Source organism: Somniosus microcephalus, chromosome 9 (genome assembly GCF_052327205.1).
Source record: "Somniosus microcephalus isolate GS21.2 chromosome 9, FLI_Smic_1.0, whole genome shotgun sequence".
In the NCBI taxonomy this organism is placed as follows: domain Eukaryota; kingdom Metazoa; phylum Chordata; class Chondrichthyes; order Squaliformes; family Somniosidae; genus Somniosus; species Somniosus microcephalus.
Genome location: NC_140995.1, coordinates 166,443,349 through 166,467,340, shown reverse-complemented (window position 1 = coordinate 166,467,340; position 23,992 = coordinate 166,443,349). Strand labels below are relative to the sequence as shown.

Here is a 23,992-nt window from a genome sequence, read left to right as displayed (position 1 = left end):
CTGCTTGAAAAAACCATGCTTCTGGTTGCTGTTCCCAGAACTGCGGCAATTTAAGGGCAACGGCGTTCATATTCATCATGAATATCTCGAAGAAAGTTGTCCAACGAGCTCGGGGTCACCAATGTAGGAACAGAAGTTCCTATCCAAATAACGAATTCCAACGCAGATAAACGAAGTAATCAACTTTTAATACTTTAACTTTTAAACTACAAGAGCAGAGGTCAGCAGGTCTGTTAAGGTCTCCAGCCTTTATCAGACTGCCCTTAAATACTGGAACCTGACGTCATGACGTCATCCGTTTTCCGCGCCAACTGGGGGTCACGTGATCGGCGTCATGACGTGAAAATACAAGAAGCTGCATAAAGCTTAAAGGTGCAGTCCACCACTGCACTACAGAGTGTTTAAAGGAATTATTACAGGTTGTTCAGTGTCTCTTGGTGGCTCTGCCACAGTTTCTTATTTCTGATAAAATGGCTATTCAGAGTCACCAATGTTCTTCAGTTATTGTTAGAATAGCTGAATAGCATATCTCAGTAACTACAGGATAGAAGCTTTGAGTCAATTATTTATCAAAAATCACTGGTTTCACACCATATCTATAGACCATCTTGGAGAACCCGAGATAAAAGGCAGGGATCATGACCGAGTTCAATACAATCCCCAATGCCAATATCTAACACAATGCAGCACTATCTGGAACAAGTGGTGGGTCCACGATTCTCTGCCCCTTTGACAGAAATCTCTCCAGACCAGCCAATTCATCTAAAGTGGATACTTTGACCACTGGCCTTCAGGGTGGGGGACCTTTTGGAAATAATGATGGAAAGCGATTTCCTAGAGCTTCAGGGCAACATCTCTCCAATTCTGTCGGATCTGATAACAACATATCTACCCTCCCACTCCGATCCCAGGACCCAAAGTGGTGTGGCTAGAGTATGCCTTCATATTGCCATCCTTCCACCTCGTAATCTTTCTAGCCAGCCTCTTCAGATGCCTGCTTATGTAGGTACCGGGATATAGCACCAGGCCATCCATGTACTTGCAGTGGTGACACTGCTTTCTGAATGGGCTCCCTGGTACTCTGAAGCACTGAGATGAGGCCCACTTCAGTCCCAAGAAGCTCATGGCACCACAGCACAGCCCAACATTGCAGGTATCTCTGGCCCTCTGGTATCACATCAGCGTGGCATCAGGATAAGTTTAAGAACAGCAAGATAAGCACCAGAGTAAACAATGGTAAAAAGTAGTAATTTCTATAAATATAATTGTGCATAGTGTGATGCGAAGTGCAGTGTTCTGAAGTACATCTGTTCTTTGCTATTTGCGATCAGGAGGATGTTTGGAGGTCAGTTTACAACAGGAGATGGATTTTCTTTTATAGCTTCTTACTGAGCCATTGCCTCTTTAAGCAGACTTCTGAAAAATCATCGAGGAATCGGCTTGCCATGTAGACTCTTGTGAAAAGGTAACTCCTCGTTAGTCGTCATCTTCTTTGGTGCAGCTTCATTCTGTGTGAAAAATCCTCTCTTAGTAGCACAGCTGAAAAGAGGTTTTTTCTAATCCCTTCAGTCAAAGCTGATGTTTCAGACAAAGCTTAAGACCACTGAGCCTGTGAAATAAATCACTTTCTGGTTTGACAAGCAATGCTGTTGGTAACTTACCCCTCTTTTCTATGAGCGTAACTAAAGTCAAGTGCAGTTCTGGTGTAAAATAGTGGAAGTCTGTGACAGCAGTCTTTGCCCTTGTTATCCTGTCATTTACTGACATGCATGATTTTGCAGGAGGGCACATCTTCTGCCAGCATCCACTTCTGACAGAATTAGTGTGCATTTTAGAATGAGTGTAACTCTGGCATTTACAACTTATGCCCTAAATTCCAGTCCACTAGCCTCCCCCCCCCCCCCCCCCACCCCAAAAGAAACTTTGAATTTTAGACCCACAAGCTTTAAAAGCAACTTTATTGGGCTGTCGCACCACCATTGGTTTTTTAATTATTAAAAAGAACCATTGTGTCACCTGCTGTTAGTGTGATTTTTAATGACGGTCAGTAACAGACTGGTGAGCTGTACTCAGGACATGTTCGAGTACCACACATGCAACTCTGCCTTTCCCAAATTCACAACGCTGCAATCAGGCAATTCAAACATGGCCCTCACTTGCACTGTTGTGAATACAGACAATACTCATCCTTTCGTGCAATATAAAGATGGCATTTTTGATTCATGTTCTTTTTTCAATACTTTCTATTCTATTTTTCCTACTTCGGTCTTCAGTCAGCCTGGCGCCAGTTGCAAATGGCACTTACCTTTTCTTTTGCTTTCCCTCACACGCCAAAGTACTAGGTCAGTAATTCTCAGCATTTCTCATCTTTTCTTATTCGGGAGTGCAAAAAGCTAGATATCAGTGTGGACAGGCCTCTCTCAACATTGGTAGCGTTAAAACTATAATGGCCCTGAAATTAGGATCGGGGGCTTGCCGCGCGTGCAAGCCCCCAATCTGCACTCACCCTGCGCGCCGACATCTGAAGCCCGGGCCTGCTTGCATTTCCTGTCACTGGCCCGGTTCAGCTGTCGGCGCGATGTGCTTACCTGATCCAGCGGCGTAGTTAGTGCGATGTGCCGGCTGGGATCAGGTGAGCACTGTGCAGCCAATCAGGGGAGGGGAAACTCATTCATGAGTTTGACAGCAAGAGCTGTCAAACTCATGAAAAGTATGGGCTGCCAAAACACTACTTTAACTTTAAATAAAATTTTAAAAAACATCCCACTGATTGTATTAACTATAAATAAGTTTTTAAAAATGTTTTAAACAATTAATCAATTTTTTGAATTTTTTTTATTTTTTAAAATAGGGTCTAAAACTAAACTTACCATCCTGTAAATTCTTTAAAAATAACAAACCTGTGGAAAAAAAATTTCTACATTGTACTAAAAGCCCACTTACCTGAAAAACTAAATACTTACGTCTTGTTTTTCCACACGTAAAGACCGGAGGCCTTTACACGCGCGCAACTCTGGAAAGAAAAAAAAAGGAATTTCACTGTGCACGCGCTGCCTGTGCAGTCGCGCGCGTTCTGCCTCTTAACCCCTTGGGTCAGAGGACAGGAAATGCCGGTTTTCAGCGCATGCTGAAAACCGGCAATTCCTCCGGGCACACGCGAGTACCCCGTCCGTACTCACACGTTGTGCCCGGAATTACTGGGCCAATGTGTTTATCTGAATTTGTCAAATATTTCAGAAAGAATGAACAAACCTGCATTTATATAGCACCTTAGCAAATCCTCAAGACTCATCAAAGTGCCTCACATTCAATGAATTATTTTTGAAGGATAGTCATGGTTGTTACAAATTCAAAAAGTGCCATGTTGTGGCAGCCACCAAGGGGACTCTGATCTTATGTACATAATTATCTTTAACTAATAGTTAGCTACAGAATGAATCTGTATCTCTGTTCATATTATCGCATGTACATAGCGCGGTCCCTTTAAGACCGAGACCCAACGCGATGATGTCATCACATGATCCTCCAGCGGCGGGAAAACGTGATGATGGCATGACGTCCGACCAGGGAGGGGCTCTGGTCAGTCCTCGTGGAGCTAGCAACCAGTACAGACCTGTTATCCAGCTTTCCATTGTTTGTGTTAAACAAACGATGTTTAATACTAATAAACAGAGTTTAATAGACTGACTCGATCTCAGTCCTTTAGTTAGGAATCTAGCCGTTCCTACGGTGGTGACCCCGAATTTTCGTGGACAATTTCCGCGAAAGAAGCATAACGAAACATGGAAGCACACGCCGTGGCTTTGAAGCTCCCACAGTTTTGGGAACAACACGCTGCCTCCTGGTTCGTCCAAGCAGAAGCACAATTCGAACTCCGTAACATCGCCGCGGATCAGACCCGCTACCTCCACGTGGTCTTCGCACTCGACAGCTCCACGGCCGCACGGATCATCAGCCTGCTCAAAAAACCCCCAGAGGCCAGCAAGTATGATGCTCTTAAAGCGCGGTTAGTACAGGTCTTCGGACTCACGAAGGCAGAGCGGGCCCGCCGGCTGCTCGCTCTGCCCAGTCTGGGCGATTCCAAGCCATCTGAGTTAATGAGCCAGATGCTCACGCTCCTGGGCTCTGAACCCCAATGCTTCCTTTTTCGGGAGTTATTCCTGAGTCAACTCCCCGAACAGGTTCAAGCCGCTCTTGCTAGATCGGACACCGTGGATTGCACAGCACTGGCTGCAGAGGCAGACACGGTTTATGTGGTCACGCAGCAATATTGCTCCGCCACAAGACAGCCCTCCTCCGCGGACGCCGCCCTGACGCCTCCATCCCCCGGCTTGTGTTTTTACCACGCCCGTTGCGGCGCGAAAGCCAGAAGCTGCCGCCCTCCTTATAGTTTCGCGCCTGAAAAAAAACAGCAACCCCGGCAGCAGCCCCAGAAAAGGAGGATCGAGTTTAAGGTACGGGCCGTGGCGGAGATTGGGAATTCCGGGAAGCTCCTCTACATTACCGATTCCCTTTCGGGCCAGCACCTTTTATGCGACACCGGGGCGCAGTGCAGCATCCTTCCCGCCTCAGCACTTGACATCCAGTCTGGGAGGCACGGTCCCGCCCTCGAGGCAGCTAATGGCAGGGCCATTCGTACCTTTGGCAAACGGCAGGTCCGGGTGTGCTTCGGCGGACAACGGTTTCTGTGGGAATTTATCACAGCCAAAGTTTCACAAGCCATCCTCGGCGCGGATTTCTTATGCGCCAACAGCTTCTTGGTAGATGTCCGAAACTGTCGACTGGTCAACGCGGCTACCTTCCATTCCATTCTTCCGCAGTTCCGCACCGGCCCATACGGTCTCCTGCGTGTTACCCTCGCCGGACGAATTCACCCGCCTACTAAGTGAATTCCCGGAGCTGACCAAGCCCACTTTCTCCGCCTCGACAGCTAAGCATGGTGTCCAACACCACATTACTACGACTGGCTTCCCAGTGTACGCACGAGCTCAGCGACTGGAACCCGGTAAGCTCACGGCAGCGAAGGCAGAGTTTGCCATGATGGAGCGGCTGGGGATTATTCGCCGGTCGAATAGTCCCTGGTCCTCACCCCTACATATCGTTCCAAAGCCCGGCGGCGGATGGCGGCCATGTGGGGACTACCGTCGACTGAATGATGCAACGACGTCCGATCGGTACCCGATCCCGCACATTCAAGACTTTTCCGCCCATTTGGAGGGAAACTCAATCTTCTCCAAGGTCGACCTCGTCCGGGGCTACCATCAGGTCCCCGGACACCAGCAGGACATCCAAAAAACTGCGGTTATTACTCCCTTTAGACTGTTCGAGTTCCTCAGAATGCCTTTTGGGCTCAAGAACGCCGCGCCGGTCTTTCAACGACTCATGGACTCGGTCCTGCGGGATCTTCAGTTTTTATTTGTCTATCTGGACGATATCCTGAAAGCCAGCTCCACCAAAGCGGAGCACGTCGACCATCTCCGCACCCTTTTTCGGCGCCTCAGCCAGCATGGCCTCAATCAACCCGGCCAAATGCCAGTTCGGCCTACATCAGATTGACTTCTTGGGCCACTGCATTACCCAGGGGGGTGCAATCCCGCTGCAGTCAAAGGTCGAAGCAATTTCGGCATTCCCAAAGCCACAGTCCACCAAAGCCCTCCAAGAATTCCTGGGCATGGTGAACTTCTATCACCGCTTTGTGCCGAAGGCAGCACAACTCATGTTGCCCCTCTACGAGGCCCTCAAAGGCAAGATGGGAAAGGATGCAATAAACTGAATGGCGGCAATGGATGACTTTCAACAACACAAAAACCGCTCTAGCCAATGCAACTATGTTGGCACACCCTCTGCCAGGAGCCACCATCGCCCTCACCACGGACACTTCCGACTATGCCATAGGCGCCGTGCAAGCACAGTGGGTCAACGGGTCGTGGCAGCCACTGGCGTTCTTCAGCCACCAACTCCGGCGCAACGAACGCAAATATAGTACTTTTGACCGCGAGTTGCTGGCACTGTTCCTGGCCATTCGCCATTTTCGTTTCTTGTTGGAGGGACGTCCCTTCACCGCGTTTGTAGATCACAAACCGCTGACTTTTGCAATGGCCAAGACTGCCAACCGTGGTCGGCCCGACAGCAGAGACAGCTAACTTACATTTCGGAATTCATGACAGACATGCAGCACGTAGCTGGCAAGGACAATTTGGTAGCCGATTGCCTTTCTCGCGTGCCCGTACAGGCAGTCCAGTTGGGCATCAATTAAGCCCTCATGGCCACCGACCAAGCATCGGACCCTGAAACAGTCGTATCGGGCCGACACCTCTAGCCTCCAACTGGCCGATGCGCAATTCCACGCAGCAGGCACCTCGTTGCTCTGCAATGTCTCCATGGGGGACCCTCGCCCGATCGTTCCAGCTGCCTGGCGCCGCCAAGTCTTCGATGCCATCCATGGGCTTTCGCACCCGGGTGTGAAAGCATCCCAAAAATTACTGTTGGCTAAGTTTGTCTGGAGAGGAATGCGTAAGGATATCCGCGACTGGGCTAACACCTGCGTCGTCTGTCAAAAGTCTAAGGTGCAGCGCCACGTCAGGGCCCCATTGGCCACGTTCGCTGTACCAGAACAGCAATTCGACGTCAACGTGGATCTCGTCGGACCGCTGCCACCGTCCCAGGGTTTCTCACACATTCTAACCATGATCGATCGTACTACCAGATGGCCCGAGGCACTACCTTTGGCATCTACTACGTCTGCCGATGTAGCCAGAGCGTTCCTCTCCTCGTGGGTCGCACGTTTCGGCAGATATTTCTTCAGACCACGGTCCACAATTCTCGTCCGAGCTCTGGAACGCTGTGGCCCAGGGTCTTGGCACCAAACTCCACTGCACTATGGCCTATCACCCACAGGCAAACCGTTTGTGCGAACGTTTCCACCGATCGTTGGAGGCTGGCTCTCAGCGATGCCTTTAAGGCGCAGGCTGGGTGGATAAGCTTCCATGGGTCATGTTGGGGCTGCGCACGGCACCCAAAGAGGACCTGCAATCGTCTGCCGCAGAGCTCGTGTACGGTCAGCCGCTCCGCATACCGGGAGATTTCCTGCCGCTTCCCGCCGCGCCATGGTCTGCAGCCGACCAACTCAGCAACCACCGGGAAATGGCCAAGGCTTTTGCGCCCATTCCGACTTCGCATCACGGCCTGCCATCTTCGCACGTTACAGTGGAGCTAAAAAAATGCTGAATTCGTATTCATTCGGCATGATGCCCATAGGGATCTGCTCAAGGCTCCCTACACAGGACCATTCTGCGTAATAGAGCCAGACGACAAGAGTTTCTCGGTTGACATGGGTGGTAAACCAGACCACATCTCCATTGATCGTCTCAAACCGGCGCATCTGGACATCGACCGGCCAGTAGAGACTGCACAGCCGCCACGCCGTGGCCGCCCTCCAGCTGCACCCGCACCAGTCCGAAGGCTCCCATCCGCCAGCCCGCCCACTGTTCAACAACGTTCACTCCGAGAATACAGGAGTTGCTCTGACAGGCTTGTCAGACCTCCTAGTCGATTGACTTTTACTGTTAGACAATTCTGGGGGGGCGCATGTGGCAGAGCCACCAAGGGGACTCTGATCTTATGTACATAATTATCTTTAACTAATTGTTAGCTACAGAATGAATCTGTATCTCTGTTCATATCGCATGTACATAGCACGGTCCCTTTAAGACTGAGACCCAACGCGATGATGTCATCACGTTGATCACGTGATCCTCCAGCGGCGGAAAAACGTGATGATGTCAGACCAGGGAGGGGCTCTAGTCAGTCCTCGTGGAGCTAGCAACCAGTACAGACCGGTTATCCATCTTTCCATTGTTTTAGTGTTAAACTCTGTTTATTAGTATTAAACATCGTTTGTTTAATAGACTGACTCGATCTCAGTCCTTTAGTTAAGAATCTAGCCGTTCCTACAAAGTGATCTTTTACGTCTACTTGAACTGCTAGAACCTGCAGAGGGAGACTCGTTTCAACATCTGATTCAGAGACGAGTTAGAAATCAAGCTTATGGTCAAGAGATATATTTTGGCCACCTCTAAATAATCCCCAGTGTTGGTTTTAAAACTAAGACATTTTGTGCCTCATCACCTCACTGGCGATACAAGATGATTCTATTTCAATGCTATCTGTCTTTTATCACCATCCACATCTTTGAGGATTGGATTCCAATAAAATCTCTGCTCCAAGGCTGCTTGTGACTAGTCATTTTACAGCGTAGAAGACGTGCTTGAATGAATAGTATATGACGACTAGATCTGTAAACTTATGAATATCTCTCTCAATTGCATTTATGATTACGTGGCAACCCCAAGAACTCGCAAGATGCTGTTTTAAGTACTACACAGATGTTTCGTGTTAGCTGGGTACAGTATCATTTAGTTTATGTACACCCCTCCTTTAAAAAGTTCAAAAGACACAAGTCCTTTTAAAAAGACTGCTGCAATTATATCCTTTTAACACTGCAACCTTGCAGAAAGAATCCTAAAACTACTGGCTTTTGTTGGTTGATCTGTAGTTGAAACTTCAAGAATAAATCGCTGCTTTGGTACTAAAGAAAAATGCCACTTGGAAAATAAAAGCACAACTTTTAACATGGTTGAAATTCTATATTTTGAAAATGCATGAAAGTTTTAGAAAAATAGGTGCATTGCAGATAACAACTTGCATTTATTTAAGCCTTTAACATAGAAAAACAGGACATAATTAGATACAGGCATTGCAGTTTCGGAAAGAATTGACGTTTACAGACAGTTATGTATGGGAGACCACCCAGAAGAGCATTGGAATTAAATGCCTGGAAGTGGCAAAGGCCTGGATAAGGGTATCAACAGCAGTTCGATGAAGGGTCCCAGACCTGAAACGTTAACTCTGTTTCTCTCTCCACGGATGCTGCCTGGCCTGCTGAGTATTTCCAGCATTTTCTGTTATTGCAGTTCGACTGAGTTGGAGGCCAATATAGAGGTGAAAGTACGTGGTCTTTATGACAAAGAGGATAATGATATGAAAGCTCAGCTCAGGGTCGAATAAGACGCCGAGGTCGAGAAGAGTCTGGTTCAACCTGAAATGGTGGCTGGGAAGGGAGAGGGGCGTGGGTAGAAGAGTACGGAGTTTATGGTGGGGCCAAAGCTGAGGCTTTGGTCTTTCCAATGTTTAACTGGAGAAAATTGCAGCTAATCCAAGACTGGATGTCTGATAAGCAGTCTGACAGCAAAAAGGAAGTAGAGGGGTCAAGAGAGAGTTGGTGGAGAGGTAGAGCTGTACATCATTGGTGCACAGTGGAATCAAGTGAGTGTAGTCCCCAGAGCTGGATAACTGAGATGATGTTTTGGAGGAGGATGGTGTGGTTGACCGAGTCAAAGGCTACAGAGAGATCAAGGAGGGATAATGCACACTATCACAGTCACAGATGTTGTCATTTGTGACTTTGGTTAGGACGGTTTTGCAGCTGTGGCAAGGCATAAACTCAAACATGGGGGTTTGGGAGCGATGGACATAGATTTGCGACGACACATTCAAGACCTTTGGAGAGAAGAGAGAGGTTGGAGTTGGGGCAGTGGTTTGCAAGAACAGAAAGGTCAAAAATGGGTTTATTGAGTGGGTGATGATGATGGTGCACCAGAGGACAGGAAAAAAATTACAATGTCAGCTACTGTTCTTTGACATTCCATGACCTTTAACAAACTATTCTTTGTAGTACACTCACTAAGAGATTCTGTACAGGATTCTCCTGAGTATACATCACTGTGGCACATTACCACACAATTATTGAGTGCTGCCATGACACCATACAGCGACTGGGAACCCAAATGATTTCACTATGTAGGAATTGCTAGATTCCTAACTAAAGGACTGAGATCGAGTCAGTCAATCAACCAAACGAAGTTTAATACTGTTTTGCAGAAGTAACAATCAAAACGCAGGAGAACTAACAGGTCTATGCTCAATGCTGACTGCACGAGGACTGAGAGAGAAGGCTCCTCAGTCTGACGTCATGACGTCAGCACGTTTCCCGCCGTTGGGAACGTCACGTGACCCACGTGGTGACGTCATCGCATTTGGTCTTAATCCTACAGAGACCACGCTATTTACATGCAGTAAAACGAACACAGGTACAGATTCATTCTGTTACAGATAATTATGTACATCGATATAAGAGTCCCTTGGTGGCTCTGCCACAACTATTTATTAATAAAAAGTACTGTTGGCAGGGACAAGAGACTATTTGTTGTTTTATCTAAGTTTTGGGAGGCATGCCCCTCTCCTGTCCCAGCCACCATTTCAGGTTGAACCAGACTCTTCTCGCCCTCAGCGTCGTTACAGGGACATTGGGGAGGGGATGAAAGAACAAAAGGGAAGGTCTGTGAACATGAGAAGGGAAACTGAAAGCAATGAAGATGAACAAGGTTGAAGAGACAAACGGAAATCCCGTCAGAGAAGAGCAAAAAGTCAAGGCGGGCATTCCTAGAAGAGAGGTGGCAGTGAACCAAACACTAATACAAAATCAATATACTATTTATATTGAGAACATGGGTTTAATGCTTACTCAGAGTTAAAGTTGTACTGTGAAGACATTTTAAAAAAAGTATAATTTCCATTAATAACCATTGGCATAAAATTAGTATATCTAATATTTGCTGTAGTTTCATTTGAATTCAAATTGCCAAAATTGAAGAGTTTTAAAAAATATATTTTAGGAAAAAAAATGTATTGCAAACCTTCCAACAGTTATGCTACAACAACACAAGAGCAAAATACTGCGGATGCTGGAAATCTGAATTTAGTCATGCTACAAATTATGTTTACTAAAGTGAATATGTCACCACCCTGTAATTTTGAATTGTGGAGAACAAATCTATATAAAACAACCCAGAGCTAAAATGATCTATTTAAAGAAGTCTTTCTGATTGGCCTGGTGAATTGAGGGTCTCTGCTGTATTTCTTTATTTCCATTTGTACGACGAGAGAGACACACACACACACACATATATGTATAATATTCACTGCACTAACCTACTGAAAGTGTATGAAACCATCAAGTGATGTGCTGTGTGAAGTGTTATAACTTAAATTTTCCTTCAAATTTGACAAATCTGCCAGATGTCTGGGTAGAGATAAGGAAGGAATACAAACGTATTGCCCAATTCAAAGCTTTTACCCCTTGGATTTTGATTTACGCTTTATTTAGCTAAATCTCATCCTTCTGAAGCATGAAGTTTTAAAGTTTTCAAAATTGTGCATCAATAAAACATTGCCAATGTGCATAGTTATCTTCCAGCCCAACTCAGGGATTTGTAAAATACAATTTAAAATTTTTTTTTAAGCAAATCATTTTCAGAAGGCATTTGATAAGTTGCCACACAAGAGGTTATTAAACAAAATTAGGGCTCATGGGATTGGGGGTAATATATTAGCATGGATTGAGGATTGGTTAACGGACAGAAAACAGTAGGAATGAACGGGTCATTTTTGGGTTGGCAGGCTGTAAATAGTGGGGTACCGCAAGGATCAGTGCTTGGGCCTCAGCTATTTACAATCTACATCAATGATTTGGATGAGGGGACCAAAATGTAATATATCCAAGTTTGCTGATGATACAAAGCTGGGTGGGAATGTAAGTTGTGAGGAGAATGCAAGGAGACTTCAAGGGGATATCAACAGACTAATTGAGTAGGCAAGAACATGGCAAATGGAATATAATGTGCAGTTATCTACTTTGGTAGAAAGAATAGAAAAGCAGAGTATTTTTTTTAATGGAGAGAGATTGGGAAATGTTGGTGTTCAGAGGGACCTGGGTGTCCTTGTACACAAATCACTGAAAGTAAACATGCAGGTACAGCAAGCAATTAGGAAAGGAAATGGTATGTTGGCCTTTATTATTAGAGAATTTGAGTATAAAAGAGTAAAGACGTTTTACTGCAATTATATAGGGCCCCAGTGAGACCACACCTGGGAGTATTGTGTACAGTTTTTGTCACCTTACCTAAGGAAGTATATGCTTGCCATAGAGGAAGTGCAACGAAGGTTCACCAGACTGGTTCCTGGGATGGGGAGACTGTCCTATGAGGAGAGACGAGTAGACTAGGCCTATGTTCTTTAGAGTTTAGAAAAATGAGGTGATCTCATTGAAACATACAAAATTCTTACAGGGCTTGACAGGGTAGATGTAGAAAGGATGTTTCCCCTGGCTGGGGAATCTAGAACCAGGGGTCACAGGCTCAGAATAAGGGGTTGGCCATTTAGGACTGAGATGAGGAGAAATTTATTTACTCAGAGGGTGGTGAATCTTTGGAATTCTCTACTCCAGAGGGCTGTGGAGGCTCAGTCGTTGAGTATATTCAAGACAGAGATCGATAGATTTTTGGATATTAAGGGAATCAAGGGATATGGGGATAGTGCAGGAAAGTGGAGTTGAGGTAGAAGATCAGCCATGATCTTATTGAATGGCAGAGCAGGCTCGAAGAGCCAAATGGCCTATTCCTGCTCCTATTTCTTATGTTCTTATGAAGACTTACTGAAAACTTAGTAAGGGGATTGTCACAAACATACCAGCCTACTGTTTGAATGTAGCATCTTACAGTAAACCTCTCACTACATTACTTACAAGGCAATAGAAATCTCCAATTACAAAAGGCATTTGGATGCTTAACAAATGTAATTGCAACACTTTAAGGAATGGGTCAACATTGTTCTTCAACCTGGGTTTTAATTAATCAGAGATCTCTTGGTCAGCTGTAAGAGTCCTATGTGAAATGAGGTCATGGAATGTGAAACCAATTTTGAGTTATAGCGGGCCAGTTCCCTATGCTATGCCACAGGATGGCAAGTCTGGGAATTGGAATAATTCACATTAGTGCCTTATTGACTGAAAGTACAAAAATCTATGAACTATGGTATCAGTGTGCAAATGCACGAGGTAGGACTGAGCCGCATGGACCAGAAAAGACCAGTTTCCAGCCCGGTTCTGACCTCAGATGACTTATCTCAGCTAGGGCAGCAGTTGCCTTATCCATCGGCAAGACTGATTTGCCTGAATGGGCAGCACTGCCCACAACCCACTGACTGATTCAGTCTGTTACTAAAGCAGAAGTTCATGATGTCACAGGAAAGAAAGCTCTACACAAAATATCAGTCCTCAAGTGATCCCTAATCAACAGTTCTCAAGAGGAACAAGAGGGGACTGAAGCATGCCAATAATGTCCATGTATTGTACTAAATTGTCATGTAATCTTGTGTGTTATAAAAAAGGGATTTACAATGTACACCTATTCCCCCTTAAATGGATGAATGATACAGCTGTATACCTACAAATATTGCTAACATTGATCACAGGTTAATTGGCGAAGGAAAAATAGCAGCTCAAATTACTACAGCTCTGAAAATCAGTGCAGTATCTATCTGTGCAATATTTCTTAGGTGAAAAGCATCTTCTGATATGTTGATATGGTTAGATGAAATAGGGTAGGAGGCAACTTGTGAGGAGCATAAACACTGGCGTGGACCAGTTGGGCTGAATGGCCTGTTTCTGTGCTGTACATTCTATGTAATTACATATTATCCATCTGCCAGCTTAATTTCTTTTACGAGGGGATGGATCTTAGCACAATTATCAGTGAAGAGAGTGAAAATCCATTTTTATGGAAAAGGGGAACAATTCCAGCTATACTGAATATGAACAAAATGGATTAGAAGAAACCACATTAAATCAAAAGCACTAAGAACAAGAAATATTTAAAGCAAATGGTATAAAATCATGTAAAAAATGTAAGCAGTTAAAGGTGCGAGTTAACTATTTTGTAAAGGTGAATATCCCATAAATACAGATATACACCAGAAAAGAATAAATCAATAACTGAGGAAAACATACAGCCAAGAGCCTTACCAGTCTGCAAGCAAACTTCTAGAATTATGGCAAGTGCAGTGTAATTTCTATTTGGAAAAAAGAGACTACTTCACCAAAAATCTCTTCTTTAAGCAGTTATACTTAACTCATCATTGGGAACGCTCCCACTGTAACCCTTCACAGGAATGAGTGAGGATCTACCTGCTTAGATCCAGGACAAAGTCAAATAACACTCTGCCAAACTACATATCTTTCCTCGAAGATTTTGAGACAGTTGTGAAGATATATTGACTACACATGCAGCTTGCAGATATCTCACAGTACAGCTATAACTATTACATCAACAGAAAATGCTGGAAACACTCAGCAGGTCAGACAGCATCGTGGAGAGAGAAACAGAGTTAACGCTTCAAGTCGATGGCCCTTCGTCAGAGCTGGAAAAAGTTGGAGAAGTAACAGATATTTAAGCAAGTGTGGGGCAGGGAAAGGGGGGAGGGGAGGAAAGAACAAAGGGAAGGACTGTGATAGGATGGAAGGCAGGAGAGATTACAAGAGACACTCCCACAGCTACCTGGACTACACTTCCTCCCACCTCCGCTTCCTGTAAAGACACTATTCCATTCTCCCCGTTTCTCTGTCTCCGCCGTATCTGTTCAGACGATGCCACCTTCCATACCAACGCTTCCAATATGTCTTCCTTTTTCCTCAACCAAGGATTCCCCTCTACCGTGGTTGACATGGCCCTCTACTGTCTCCACTCCATTTCCCGCACTTCTGCTCTCACCGCTTCCAATGAAGCTCAACGTAAGCTCGAGGAACAACACCTCATCTTTCGATTAGGCACTTTACAGCCTTCTGGACTCAACATAGAGTTCAACAATTTCAAACTATCACCTCAGGCCCCCATGTTTTCTTTCCTCTCGCACATGGCAGCTGTTGATGATTCTGCCATTTTCATTTACACCTCATCTTGAGTCATCTTTTTTTTCTTAACTTGTCCCATTACCATCTCCTTTTGCCTTGCACCATCGTCCCTTTTGTCTTTTAATCTTTCCTGCCTTCCATCTGTTCTTGCCTTCCCTCCCCCCTTTCCCTGCCCCACACTTGCTTAAATATCTGTTACTTCTCCAACTTTTTCCAGTTCTGACGAAGGGTCATCAACCTGAAACGTTAACTCGGTTTCTCTCTCCACGATGCTGCCTGACCTGCTGAGTGTTATCAGCATTTTCTGTTGTCGTTTCAGATTTCCAGCATCCGCAGTATTTTGCTATTGTATAACTATGACATGTCTGAATGGATTTGATTGTTATGCACGTATTAAAAATTCAGAAAATTGGGAGGGGGGTTGAGAGGGGTAGCGAAGGGGAGAGAGTGGTAGTGAGGTGAGCAAGGTGGCAGGGGAGGACTAAAACAGCATAGTTACAGCAAATAAGATTTCAGACTGCGAGCACACACACAGTAAGATCAATTGAGAATGCAAGTGAAATACAACCAAAATTGTCTGTGTTGCAAGATGCAACAATTAACACTTTAAACTCAGAACAGGAATAGGCCACTCAGCCCCTCGAGCCTGTTCTGGCACTCTCTCCAGATGAGTGTATAATATTTAGAATGCCAACTTTCATACTAAACAAGCCAATCCAGATTAAAACAATAAAGCAACTTTAATGGTGTTCACAGCCAGTTTCACATGAAGATAGTACAAATCACTGCTCTATCCACTCTCATTGTATCTTACAATGAGCTGAGCTTTTCATTCCTATCGCAACTGAATCAGCAGAAAGTGGTGCACATGTACAGCTGTTAAACATAAGGGTAAAGCTCAGTACATTCCTTAGGACAAAAGACAAAAGGTGCAAAAAGAAAACATCACCACCAGAAAGAGGGGGATGGATGGTTTCCATGTTTAAGATGGTCTCAAGTGTTGACATGTTAATGTCAGGAGAAATAATTGAAGAACTGCCAAAAGAATCTGAGAGAGAGAATAACTTCCCTTAATAGCTTGATCTTTTTCCACGTAATTTTATATACTTATTTTATTAAGCTGGCTTATAAAACAATGGAATCTAGCTTAATAAAAAAAATTTAAAAAAAATTCATTCATGGGATGTTGGCGTCACTGGCAAGGCCAGCATTTATTGCCCTTGAGAAGGTGGTGGTGAGCCATCTTCTTGGACCGCTGCAGTCCGTGAGGTGACGGTACTCCCATAATGCTGTTAGGGATGGAGTTCCAACACTTGGACAATGAAGGAACTGCGATATATTTCCAAGTCAAGATGGTGCATAACTTGGAGGTGGTAGTGTTCCCATGCGCCTGCTGCCCATGTCCTTCTAGGTGGTAGAGGTCACGAGTTTGGGAGGTGCTGTCGAATAAGCCTTGGCGAGTTGCTGCAGTGCATCTTGTAGATGATACGCAGTGCAGCCATGTTGCACTGGTGGTGGGGGAGTGAATGTTTAAGGTGATGGATGGGGTGCCAAACAAGCGGGCTGCTTTGTGCTGGATGATGTTGAGCTTCTTGAATGTTGTTGGAGCTGCACTCATCCAGGCAAGTAGTGAGTATTCCATCGCACTCCTGACTTGTGCCTTGCAGATGATGGAAAGGCTTTGGGGAGTCAGGAGGCGAGAGACACCGCAGAATACCCAGCCTGTGACCTGCTCTTGTAGCCACAGTATTTATGTGGCTGGTCCAGTTAAGTTTCTGGCGAGAATATGGTATCTCCACCTCCTTAACCTGCATTACCTAATCTGCAGTACTTTAGCTAACTAATTTTCAAATAGCTAAATTTAACGTATAATATAAAACAAATTACTAAAGTAACTTCATAATTCCTCCCCTAATTTCTTTACTTCCTGCTTAGTGGCCACAACTCATCCTTTTACAGCACTCTGGGATTTACTTTACATGAGGAGCATTATCTAAATTTAAATAATTAAATCTCTACATTTTCCCACATTACTACCAACTCTGCCTTCAAAAGTCTCCCAAAAGCCCTTCCCTTCAACAATGTAGTCAGCCCTCCCTTCCCCCACTAAACTTCAGTTTGTCTCCTCCTTGGTGACCAACTTGCTCCACTGTGTAACGGCTCAGAGGAGGTTTTCTTCACACGAGGAAAGCTATAGAAATTAAGCAGTTGTATTGACCTCCCCCTCAAAGCACACAATGTAAGCTTTGTTTTTAATCACTGCATGTACATGAAAATTATTGCAATATTAACATACTGCCCAAGTTACTTTGTTTTTGGTATTGAACAGAAGATTACATTCATTGCCAGTTAGAGCAATTACATCACAATTATAATCCTTTAGTTAGGACACAATGGAGTATCAAATACAGAGTATTGTGTTTAATGTCCACCTAGATACCCATCACCAGCAGGGCAAAGCAAGCAAAATAGAAATCCCCATCAACTCAATGATCACAATGAGCTCTCATCAGGTTTGACAGCATAGCTGTAGACCATTGAAAATTTGCTCTCAACTATTATGACATCAATAGAGCGCTAAGATTACCCCATAAAAGAAAATGACACATTCATGAGGATCTCGGACTTTCAAGGAAGTTATTGTATTGTAGCCAAATATGCGTCATTTTCTATAAAATATATTCTCACCATATTATTCCTTAGTAATTCCAAGTCTTTCTTTTTAATTCGCTCCAAATTATTGCTGACAGTGAATCTTACTTTGTGGACCTCAGTATAGAGCAATGGTGTGCAGCACACTGGCAGCAAAAGAGAATCCAAAGTGGGAAAAAAAATCTAAATAAAATAAACAGCTTATATTCTGAACAGACAGCCTGAAGTGATTTAAAAGCAGTTATATGACAGAGTGGTTCATATTGTAGCTCTCCGTTTAATTTGACATTAGAAACTCTGAATTAGATCAGTATAGCTATTCAGTCTTCAGATTGGACTTCTAGAAACATAGAAAAATAGCAGGAGTAGGCCCTTCGAGCCTGCTCCGCCATTCAATATCATGGCTGATCCTCTATCTCAAGACCATATTCCCGCTCTCTCCCCATACCCCTTGATGCCTTGTGTCTAGAAATCTATCTATCTATCTCCTTCTTAAATATATTCAGTGACTTGACCTCCACAGCTTTCTGTGGTAGAGAATTCCACAGGTTCACCACCCTGAGTGAAGACATTTCTTCTCATCTCAGTCCTAAATGTCCTACCCCGTATCTGAGACTGTGACCCCTCTTTCTAGACCCCCCCAGCCAGGGGAAACATCCTCCCTGCATCCAGTCTGTCTAGCCCTGTCAGAATTTTATATGTTTCAATGAAATCCCCTCATTCTTCTAAACTCTAGTGAATACAGGCCTAGTCAACCCAATCTCTCCTCATAAGACAGTCCTGCCATCCCAGGATTCAGTCTGGTGAACCTTCGCTGCATTCCCTCTATGGCAAGTGTATCCTTTCTTGGGTAAGGAGACCAAAACTGCACACAGTACTCCAGGTGTGTACAACTGTAGTAAGACATCCTTGCTCCTATACTCAAATCCTCTTCCTAACTGCTTGCTGCACCTGCATGTTTGCTTTCAGTGACTGGTGTACAAGGACACCCAGGTCTCTTTGTACATCAGCATTTCCCAATCTATCACCATTTAAATAATACTCTGCCTTTCAGTTTTTCCTACCGAAGTGGATAACTTCACATTTATCCACGTTATACTGCATCTGCCATGTATTTGCCCACTCACTCAACTTGTCTAAACCACCTTGAAGCCTCTTTGCATCCTCCTCACAACTCACAATTCCACCTAGTTTCGTGTCATCAGCAAACTTGGAAATATTACATTTGGATCCCTCATCCAAATCATTCATATATATTGTGACTAGCTGGGGCCCAAGCACTGATCCCTGTTATGTTCATTAATAACTAGACATTATTATGAACAGCTAGCTTCTAGCTGGACATTTATTCAGTACACGTTCTCTAGGTACAGCCTCTGTAGAGATTCAGCATGTGTGCTACTGTGTGCAGGCAGCCATCTTGACTACTGCCTTCTGGGTAGCCTAGTGCATCGTGGGTAATGTAGTCTTAAACACATACAACTAAATATACAGCTCTATGGCTCCATCTAGTGTACCACTCCAGAATGACATGTTATTGATCATTACACCTGTGGTACCCCACTAGTTACCGCCTACCACCCCGAAAAAGACCCATTTATTCCTACTCTGTTTCCTGTCTGTTAACCAGTTTTCAATCTATGCCAGTATATTACCCCCAATCCCATGTGCTTTAATTTTGCACACTAACCTCTTTATGTGGGACTTTATCAAAGGCCTTCTGAAAATCCAAATACACCACATCCACTGGTTCTCCCTTATCTATTCTACCAGTTACATCCTCAAAAAACTCCAGTAAGTTTGTCAAACACTATTTCCCTTTCATAAATCCATGTTGACTTTGTCTAAACCCGTTGATATTTTCCCAAGTGTCCTGTTTTCACACCCTTTATAATAGACTCTAGCATTTTCCCTACTACTGATGTTAAACTACTGATGTAGTTCCCTGTCTCTTCTCTCCCTCCTTTTTTAAATAGTGGGGTTACATTTGCCACCCTCCAATCTGCAGGAACTGTTCCATAATCTATAGAATTTTGGATGATGACAACCAATGCATCCATTATTTCCATGGCTATTTCCTTTAGTACTCTGGGATGCAGGTTATTAGGCCCTGGGGATTTATCAGCTTTCAGTCCCATTAATTTCTCCAGCACTATTTTTTTTACTAATACTAATTTCCTTGAATTCCTCCTTCTCACTAGACCATTGGTTCCCTAGCATTTCTGGGAAGTTATTTGTGTCCTCTTCCCTGAAGACAGAAGCAAGTATTTGTTGAATTGCTCTGCCATTTCCTTGTTCCCCATTATAAATTCTCCAATTTCTGACTAAGGGACCTACATTTGTCTTCACTAATCTTTTTCTTTTTACATACTTGTAGAAGCTTTTACAATCTGCTTTTATGTTCCATGCAAGTTTACTCTCATACTCTAGTTTTCTCCTCTTAATCTCTTGGTCCTTTTTTGCTGAACTCTAAACTGCTCCCAATCCTCAGGCTTGCTACTTTTTCTGGCAACTTTATATGACTCCTCTTGGGATCTAATACTATCCTTAATTTCTTTTGTTAGCCATGGTTGGGCCACTTTTCCTTTTGTGTTTTTGCACCAGAAAGGAATGTATAACTGTTGCAATTCATTCCTTAAATGTTAGCCATTGCCTATCCACCGCCATGCCTTTTAACAAAGCTCCCCAATCCATCACAGCCAACTCACTCCTCATACCATCGTAGTTTCCTTTGTTTAGATTTAGTTCACTAGAACTCTGGTCCCAGCATGATTCAGGTGTAGTCCGTCCAAACGGAACAGCTCTCTTTTCCCAGTACTGGTGCCAGTGCCCCATGAATCGAAACCCACTTCTCGCATACCAATCTTTGAGCCACGCATTCATCTCCCTGATCCTATTGACCTTATGCCAATTTTCTCGTGGCTCTGGTAATAATCCAGAGATTATGACCTTTGTGGTTCTGCTTTTTAATTTAGTCCCTAGCTGCTCAACTCTCAGGTAGGACAAAGAAAGAGGTTCTGCTATGTCATTGGTACCTACGTGGACCCACAACAACTGGATCCTCCCCCTCCCAATTTCTTCCAGCCCAGAGATGTCCTTTACCCTGGCACCGGGTAGACAACATAGCCTTCGGGACTCATGCTGCTGGCTGCAGAGAACAGTGTCTATCCCCCTAACTATACGGTCACCTACTACAACCACCTTCCTTTTTACTCCCCCAACTTGAACGGCTTCCTGTACCACTGTGCCATGGTCAGTTTGCTCATCGTCCCCATACTGGTCCACAAGGGTTGCAAGAACCTCAAATCTATTGGACAAGTGCAGGGACTGAGGCTCCTGCAATACTACCTCCTGGATCCCCATACCTGCCTCACACCCTCCTGTCCCTGACCATGTGTCAAGGTTATCTGAATCTTAAAGCTACATTACTACCAGGGTGTCCATTATTTCCTTCTCATGAAGTGATTTGACTCTATTTTTCTTAAAATGTTGAAAATAAACTCTATCTAGTCTTAATTCATGCGTATTAAAGTAGCAAAATTAGCAGAAAGCTTGCGATTTCAGTTCTTCTAATGCTGATTCAAACTAGGTACATCAAGACAAACTATGGATAGAAGCACCATAGTTAACAACTTTGACAGGTATTCCAAAACCTAGGTTAAACAGACAGATAATCATCCTGGCAGTACCCCTGGATGGGATTTAACAGGATCCACTGATTAACCTTCGTGGAATCTATCTTTGGTCATGTGTAGTTGGCAAGGTCAATCATCACACTGCTGCAAGTTCTAAGTTTTAAACACCGTACATACCCTGGATATCATCGTTGAAGGTGCAGTACTTGTTGCGATACTTGTTCAGAAGACGAAATGCATTGGTGTTAGCAAAATCTTCAAACTGAATGAGACAGTTCTGGCCATACCTAAAAAACAAATTCAGTGATTACAAAAAAGACAGAGACTTTTATATCGCGCCTTTCATGACCACTGGACGTCTCAAAGCACTTTACAGCCAATGAATTACTTTTGGAGTGTAGTCATTGTTGTAATGTGGGAAACGCGGCAGCCAACTTGTGCACAGCAGGTTCCCATAAACAGCAATGTGATAATGACCAGATAATCTGTTTTTAGGTTATGTTGATTGAGGGATAAATATTGTCCAGGACACCAGGGATAACTCCCCTGCTCTTCTTCAAAAATAGTGCCATGGGATCTTTTACATCCACCTGAGAGAGCAGACGGGACTTCGGTTTAACGTCTCATCCGAAAGATGGCACCTCCAACAGTGCAGCACTCCCTCAGCATTGCACTGGAGTGTCAGCCTAGCTTTATGTGCTCAAGTCCCTAGAGTGGGACCTGAACCCACAACCTTCTGACTCAGAGGTGAGAGTGCTACCCACTGAACCACAGCTGACGGAGATAGTTGCCAAAAACATATTAAATATTAAAATATTAGCTTTAATATGGGAAAGCAAGAGAAGCTTACTAGATAGTCGAAGATCAAGGGCTATAAAATGAAAACATATGCAAACTGCTCAAGGTTAGCTGAACCTGGAGACATTTTTCTGATTTATTTCAAGTTCCCCACACAATTGTTAGTCCAACAGGGAAACCAGGTAACTTGCACTCCAAACAATACAACACTGCAATAGAATGTTAAAAAGTGAACAGGTACACCAAATATTTACTCTTGTTCAATAATGTTTTGTTCCTCCCTACAGGGAGGCAATGCATTTCCCAATAGTTGAATACCAAAAACTCAGCTTGTGGGAATAATCAGCGGGTAAACATCTTGCCTTTCCACAGCACTGTCCATTGGCACGTCACTTTACTACACCAGCAGGCTACCACCTACCAGTTTAACAACATACAGAATTTTAATTTAATCTTATGAATACTGTGAATTACTGGCAAGGGAATATGGAAAAAAAAAGAAAAAATATTGATGATCCTTTTTCGAAGAATTAGTTGGCCATTAGTGTAGGATGAAGTGAATGGGTCGAACTTTTGTAGGATCAGTGATTTTATTTTTTGGATACAAGTCCATTATTTAGATCCTTTATGTGGGATTGATACTGTATACCTTTGTAGCATAAATAGAAGCGTAACACCCACTTGGTAACTGGTGGAACAGCCTTACTAGAATCCATTGAACAATGAAAAAGCAGGCTATTTGCTGTTTTGGACAGAATGTGTTACTTTAACACAGGGGCAAGCAATGGAACAAAAAGATCATTTGGACTGACATTTCTTGAACATCCGGAGGGAAGATTCTCAAACTTTTTTTCAGCTCCCAAAAGATCATCCAGAATATCTATCCTGCCTCGCAAGTTATCTTTTTCAATGGCAATCAATTGCTTTCCAAGTCGTGAGCTACTGCATTTCATATTTATTTCCAAAAATATTTACTCTTCCATAAACTTCAGTTCTAATGTGCACAGCCATGCCAACAATGTACTTTCTGCAAAAGACATGTTTTTACAAAAACATTAATATGCAAACAAGGGTCCAATCTTTCTTTAAGTCAGGAAAACATTCTTATACATTTATTGTTAGTTATGAACTGTTTGACTGTTTTCCGGTTTGGGTTTGTAAGATTCTCTTCATGAAACAACTTCCTCTTCCTAAAACCAAATATTTATCCAGTTCTAAATAAAGGTTCCAATCAACACACCATTAACTACTTCATAGGGGGGAAAACAATCCTCTCATCCCTGGTCATGCTTAAGTATCATTTCTTTTGGTCCTTACACCTACATTATCCACGCTCTTAGTATTTTAAATAACCCGGATCATTCCTGTTCTCTCAATTTTCTCTTCTCCACTGAAAACAAATTCAGCTCGAGTCTTTCAACTCATAGCCCAAAAGTTCCGGAATAAGCCATGTCTCTTCTGAGCCCTTACCAATGCATCGACGTCCTTTCAAAGTTAGGATCCCCAAAACTGCACTGCAACACCTTAAATATGGCCACGACAAATGATCTCAGATAAGATTATAATACGCTTTGGATTTTCTTATTAAAGTCTTGGGATGTAACTTAGTATTTAATTAGCCTTTACAGAATTACATCGGAACGTTTAGTTCTGGGCACCATATAGGAAGGCTAGTAGAGCAGGAAGTTTAAAGCAAAAAAAATAAAATCACAAATTATACTAGAGGTGAAAGGTTATTTACAAAGAACTGCTCATAAAATTGCAGCTCTTTTCATTGGTACAGAGAAATTAAAGGGAAGATAGAGGTTTGACATTAAGATCTTGCAATGGTAAAAAGTGCAAGTGTGTTTCTACTGGTTGGCCAATCTATAATGAAGCAGCATAAACTCTGAATTGCCATTGGAAGAACAAAGATAAAGTTAGAAGTTTACCCCCCCCCCCCCCGAGGTTTACTGGAACATGGAATGCTTTAGTTACCACATGTGACTCGAGGTTGAGCCTGTAACACCATTTAAAAGGATATGGATGAACATTTAAAAAGGAAGACTACTAAAAGAAATTGGGGAAATGGCAGGGGAATTGGATTAGGTAAGTTCAGATGAAG

At 43.7% G+C, this 23,992-nt stretch overlaps 1 protein-coding gene across 4 annotated transcripts in view; it reads right to left on the bottom strand.

The window, feature by feature from the left end:
- The window catches only part of me1 (malic enzyme 1, NADP(+)-dependent, cytosolic), a 532,089-nt gene that overhangs the window by 144,117 nt on the left and 363,980 nt on the right, over window positions 1-23,992 (bottom strand). For all 4 annotated transcript variants that reach the window (XM_085997486.1, XM_085997487.1, XM_085997488.1 and 1 more), the window contains one exon: window positions 21,268-21,377. In XM_085997486.1, the coding sequence (XP_085853612.1) occupies window positions 21,268-21,377 (110 nt within the window). The remainder of the gene's footprint in view (window positions 1-21,267; window positions 21,378-23,992) is intronic.